Source organism: Prionailurus viverrinus, chromosome C1 (genome assembly GCF_022837055.1).
Source record: "Prionailurus viverrinus isolate Anna chromosome C1, UM_Priviv_1.0, whole genome shotgun sequence".
In the NCBI taxonomy this organism is placed as follows: Eukaryota; Metazoa; Chordata; class Mammalia; order Carnivora; family Felidae; genus Prionailurus; species Prionailurus viverrinus.
In genome coordinates this window covers 177,834,057-177,840,056 of record NC_062568.1, presented here as the reverse complement: position 1 = coordinate 177,840,056, position 6,000 = coordinate 177,834,057, and the positions used below count along the sequence as shown (strand labels likewise).

At 51.7% G+C, this 6,000-nt stretch overlaps 1 protein-coding gene across 1 annotated transcript; it reads right to left on the bottom strand.

Annotated features, from left to right (window-relative positions):
- Positions 1 to 4,607: 4,607 nt before the first annotated feature.
- On the bottom strand, positions 4,608 to 5,332 carry P3R3URF (PIK3R3 upstream open reading frame). The gene is made up of 2 exons (XM_047869672.1): positions 5,038 to 5,332; positions 4,608 to 4,754 (listed from the first exon to the last, which is right to left on the bottom strand). The coding sequence occupies exons 1-2, from the start codon at positions 5,282 to 5,284 to the stop codon at positions 4,711 to 4,713; spliced, it is 291 nt and encodes a 96-aa protein (XP_047725628.1). The 5' UTR covers positions 5,285 to 5,332; the 3' UTR covers positions 4,608 to 4,710.
- Between the last annotated feature and the right edge of the window lie 668 nt (positions 5,333 to 6,000).

Here is a 6,000-nt window from a genome sequence, read left to right as displayed (position 1 = left end):
CATGATTTGTTCACGGCTCAGCATCTTCTTTGGAGAGTCTGCTGTTCCCAGCAGCCCCAAGAAATTGTGGTATATGAAATATTTTCTACTTAGTACTTTTCTTCCCAAAAAAGTCAGACGTGGCTTGCCATTCCATTACTAACCTTTGAAAATGTCTTGGGGCTGGTGTTATTCCCACTCTTGGAGAAATCGGGGGCATTGTGGCTGGTGTACTTGCAACTTGATAATTTTTTCTCTAGGCTAGGTTTTCTTCTTCTTCTTCTTCTTCTTCTTCTTCTTCTTCTTCTTCTAGTTCCCCTCTCTCTCTCCCTCTCCTGCCACCCCACCCCCCTCATCCTCAGGAACCAAGATATGTCCTCTTGGAAGTTGTCTGTCCTCTGTCTGGTTTATTACAGGCTTCTTAACTTATCCTAAGCTCATATGTCCTGAGTTCTCCGCCTCCTTCTTAGTGTTCATGTGTGAACTCCTTTGCCCATCCCCAATGGGGGAACCTCTAGTTTATTTATTTTTTAAATTCATTTATTTTGAGAGAGAGAGAGAGAGAGAGAGAGAGAGAGAGAGAATGGGCAGAGAAAGGGAGAGAGAGCGAATCCCAAGCAGGCTCTGCACATCAGCACAGAGCCCCATGTGGGACTCAAACCCACAAACTGAGAGATCATGACCTGAGCTGAAATCAAGAGTCAGAGGCTTAATGGACTGAGCCACTCAGGTACCCGGGAATCCTCTAGTTTAGACATTCACCAAGGTAAGGATTTCACTAATTGATTTCTCAAGACTTCTAATTCAAGGATACTCTAACCTTGTGATCTGGGAGTCAGTGATGCCAGAATTCTATATTCCTGATTCTGTAACTCAGATTTCACCATGCTAGAATTCTGTGATGCTATAAGATTCCATGACTCTGGATTCTATGCATTTAGAATTTTATGTTTTTTTGTGTTTCATGAATTTGTCATTGACTTAGTGACAATAACCAGGATTCACTTGTCCTGGGTTTCTGTGTTTGTTTTCCACAGGATGGAAGTCTCAGTTCTGGGCTCCCTTCTCTGAATTCACTGAAGGCAGGGAAGGAGATGATTAGATAGGTAAAGGTAACATTCCCACTTCCCCTGGGGCTTCAGGGCAGCCCAGCATTCAGTCCACCTCCCTCCCCCCAAGTCATTTGGGCTGCAAGTATTTGAGTGTAGCAGGAAAAGCAGGCTCCTTTGCAGCCCTTCCACCCAGCTTCCTTTCCTCCCTGGCCTGCCCCGCCCCAGGATCCGGGAAAGAAAGTTAACTGGGAGGCTGGCCCGGTCAAATGGGCAGAGGGGGAGGGAGGGCTGAGTACAGGGCAGGGCAGGTAGCCAATGAAGTAAGTATGGGAGATTCCCTAGGGAGCCCTGTAGCTTTCTCCGAAGGTGAGGAAGGAACAGAGGACGGAAGTGGGGGTGTGGGTGAGGGTACTGGTCAGGGTGGGGTGACCGGTATTGCATTGTAAGGCTGGAGCTGGGCTTCCTGCCATTGACCCATTGGTGACAAGGGACCTCCAGCCTGGCGCCCTGGGAGTGGTCTGGTCTCGTCCCTACCCATTGACTTTGTGTTTCTGTGCCTGACTCAGACTCCCAGGAAAACCCAGAGGGCAGAAATTGGGGATGGGGAACTTGATCCTCCAGGGGTCCTTCCTGGGAGGGCCACCTGAGGCCAAGAAAGGGGACAGGACTTTCCAAGGATCACACTAGGGTTTGGGACAGAGCAAGGACTGGAATTCTGAGCTCCAGCTTGCAGCCCAGAGCTGTTCTCCCAACACTCCAAAAGGTCCCAGTTTTACAAAATGCTCCCACAACAGGACAGCTTGGCTGGACTCTGGGATGGAGGACGGGCCCGCCCCCAGGCAGCCTCCCCAGAGCTGTCTGGACCTCTCCTCCAGCCCCCAGGCGCTTGGCTGAAGCTGCCAAACCCGATTTTCCGGTGGCTGCCCAGAAGCTGGCTGGAGCGGGAAGCCTTCTCTGGGCCGGGACCCCTCAGGCCACTGTCCTCTTCCTCCTGCCCTTCTGCCCCCACCACTTGCTCTTACTCGGAGCTGTGCCACCACCACTTCCTCCTCTGTCAGCCTGCAGTCTCCCCTGCCCAGCACCAGGAGGTGTGGTCCAGCACTGCCCCTCTCTGTCTCAGTTTTCTCATCTGCAGATGGAGGACTAAGGACTGGCCTGACTCACAGGGGTCAACTGTGAGGAGGCTCCAGAACAAAGGGTCCATGAATAACAGTGGCTCCCCACTTGGGTGGTGGGTGGGTGCAATGTTGGAAGCACAGCCTGGGGTGTGAGAAGGAAGCTCTGTTCTGGAGTGTGCTTGTTGGGGTAAAAGGTGCAAGGTAAAGGAGGGTGCCCCTCTGGTGTCCTCAGGCTATCTCATGAGACAGAAAGAGACAGAGAACATCCATCATCCCGGACTGAGTCCCCTTGTTACTAATGTTCAGAGTTCTTGCCACAGTTTGGTGCGGTGCCTGTGTGGTCTGTTTAATGTCTGTCTCCCACCGAGCTGTAACACCCACCAGGAAGAACTCCTGCTGTCTTGCACACTGCTGTATCTCCAGACTTGGCACCCTCCCTGGCACATGGCAGGCACTACTGCCTGAGACAGAGTTTCAGACTGAAAAGCAGAAGCAGAGGCACCCTAGGGGCTGGAGACCAGCCGGGTGTGCTCACCTAACCAGGCTCCTGCTCCAGGCTGCCACATGGCCCAGGCCTCTTCCTCTGGGGTTCTCAACCTCCAGGGAGCCCTGCTGGGGTGAGAATGAGTGAGCTGTACCCAGTCATCCAAGGGTCACCTAGACTGGAGTGGTGGGTGCCCTCTGGCTGCAGCTGCCTCTGGGAGCCTGGAGGGGGAGGGGCCGCGGAGAAGCCCGTCATTGCAGAGGGAGCTAAAAATAGCCAGAAGAGATGATGTCATCAGGTTCCCACAGCTCAGCACCCCCCTCACTCACACACATACACACACATCCTCACAGACACAGATACACACAGACACAAGTGTGGGCATACACACACACACACACATACACACACACACACACACACACACACACTCTGCTAGGGGAGGGAAGCTTCTGGGTTCCTGGGCTGCAGGGGCAGGGAAGTCTGGTGAGTGTGTCTGCACGTGTGCAGGTGTCTACGTGTGCCTGGGTTTGCATGAGTGTGATTGCATGTTTCTATCTATATGCTTATGTGCTTGTCCAGATGCATGCATGTCTGTGTGTTCATTTGTAGGCATGTGTATGTGCTGTTACATATGCCATGTGGGGAGGGCCATGTGCATTAGTGTCAGTGTTTATCTCTGTTTATAAGTATGTACTTGCATGCACCTGTATTTGTTGCTTTGTGTGTCTGTGAGTCTACTTATATTTACATGTCTGCATATGTTCATGGACTGTGGCATGTGTCTTTATATGTGTGGGCCCCTCTGTGGACCTTGGGTGCTAGCCCAGCCACCTTCCTGCCTCCCCCTTCCCCCCACCCCAGCCAGCACTGCCTGGGCATGATGTGTCAGTGAATTCTCTGCCGCTTCCTCCTCTCAGGGTCCCAGTCTCTGGCAAGCCTTAGAGTGGAAGGACACAGACACAGTTCATTTTTCCCTCACAGGCTTCTTAAACCCCAGGAGGCCAGGCCAAAGCTCTCAGACTTCACTTTCACCCCCACCCCTCAGGGAAGGGAGCCCTGGACACACACCCAGGCATAAAGTGACACCTCAGAGACCGAGTCCTTCACGTTTCCCACCACTGAGACACAATTCCATGGAGATACACCCCACAGAAATGCAGTTACACCTGATGACACATGGGCACACACTCAGAAATCCAAATGGAAAATCCCCAGGCCAGAGTGCTTAACACCCTCCCCCTTTCTGGACTCAAACTCAGTCTTGCCCCACCCCTAACCACCGCAGCTCAGCTGACAGTCCTGGAAAACACTGGCCTCGGGGAACAGCTAGGGGGCTGAAGGTGACCAGTCCTCCTCAGAAGCAACCCTCTCCTCCTTCAGGCTGCCCGTCACCCTCTCTCCTGACCTTCATTCCTCTTAGCTGAAGCCTCTGTCTGGCACACCAGTAGCCTTACCCTCGACACACAGCCGGCCACAAAGTCACAATCTATTGCAGAGGCACACTCAGCCACATGTCTGCTCAGACTCCCATCTCCACACACACTCAGACACACACACCAACAGCTACTTCTGCACACTGGCCATCATAGGCACAGAGCCACATAACATCTCACATTCAAGCACTCGTGGAGTTACACTCAAGTAGTGAAATCTCTTTCATCCTATCTCTTTCTGATCTGTGCCTCTACCTCCCTCCTCAAGGATCTGGCTCCCTATAACTTCCAAGATGTCTATGGAGACCCTTTTCCCTGTGCAGTGCAGGAAGGATCCCTACCTCCCAGGGCAGATCAAAAGCTGAGGCCAAAGATGGAGAAATGGTGTGTGTTGCCGACCTTGTCCTGTCCTTCCATTGCCTAACTGTGATCCCTGCTGTTGTCACTAAAGCCCGTCCCTGGGAGCATTCAGCCCCAACCCTGCCCTCATACCCTGCTGCATATTTATCTGGAAACACCTTGGAATGGAGTAAGGCAGTTGGAGCAGAATTGATTGTATTTGTCTGCTGTTAACCACCCAGGGCCCTTAGGAGATACAGGTCCGGAGACAGCCAAGCTTCTGGACTAGTTTCTGGACATTTCTAGAAGATCAGAAAGCTGCCAGGTTGACAGAGGTGTCTGAGAACTAAGGAGAAGAAGGAAAGGGAAGAGTGTGAGGAAGACAGAAGTTCTGGAAGCACTATTGCTCTTAGATTCACAGTCCCCCAAGCCCTCTGCTTTTAGTCAATATGCCCTCCATTAAGGCTCTGAGCCTTTAGGATGTCTGCTATCAAGACCCCACCATACTTTTGGGGTGGTATTTCTCACAGAGTGTGCCTCCTAGAATGCCTATGCAGGGCTAAAGTGGGGGAAAACTAATGGCTCTGTTTTGCCAACCCCCCCACCCTGCCTCAGGGCCCTTGGCTAACCTGGTGGTGGAAGGATCCACACACTGGTGGTGGTGACGGTGTGAGTGTTGTTGATATCTGTGGCCAGGGTGGCAAAATTGGTGGCTGCAGTGGTAGGAGTTCTGCCTTGGGGTTTCTGCCGATACCTTCTACGGCTACACTTGAACATCCTGGGAAATCGAGGCCTAGGCCAGCCCATCCCTGGCCTGCGGTAGCGGAATCTTAAGCCCCGGGGCCGAGGGGCACGGGCAAGCTGAGAAGGCCCCATGGGCACAGGGAGCTTCTGTAGTGTGCCTGAGGGCACTACTGGCCAGGGCAGCTGGGGCCTCTATGACATAGAGTCTGCATAAGGGCGGTGCTCTTTATTATAGGTCCTGGTCCCCAGCCCATCCCCATGGGTCAGACTTCCTCACAATTCTCTCCACGGGTGCAACCCAAGGGCCAGAAAAACCTCAGCTTGGCCCCTAGGGAAAAGGAACTCTGAGTAGGGGAAAATTACTCCCTCACTTTCTCATTTATCCGCATTAACAATATTAACAATATTTATTAAGTATTTACTGTGTGTCAAACAGTACTGAGTACTTTACAAACACTATCTCTTTAATCCCACAAAGTTTAGACTCTATCATTATTCCTATTTCATATACAGTCGATTCTCATTATTCATAGTAGTTAATAAAGTCATCACCACAAATAGTGCATTAGTAAATTGAGCCAATGCATCTACAGGGTTAGATTCCTACCAGTCTCTGGTCACAATTTTTTCGTCAACTGATCAATCAGAACATGACCTTGTTTTATGTGTTTCTGTTTAAAGACACCTAATTTAGGGGTGCCTGGGTGGCACAGTCGGTTAAGTGTCCCGACTCTTGAGCTCCGCTCAGGTCATGATCTCAGTTTGTGAGTTCAAGCCCCCACATTGGGCTCTGCGCTGATGGTTCAGAGCCTGCTTGGGATTCTGTCTCTCCCTCTCTGCCCCACCCC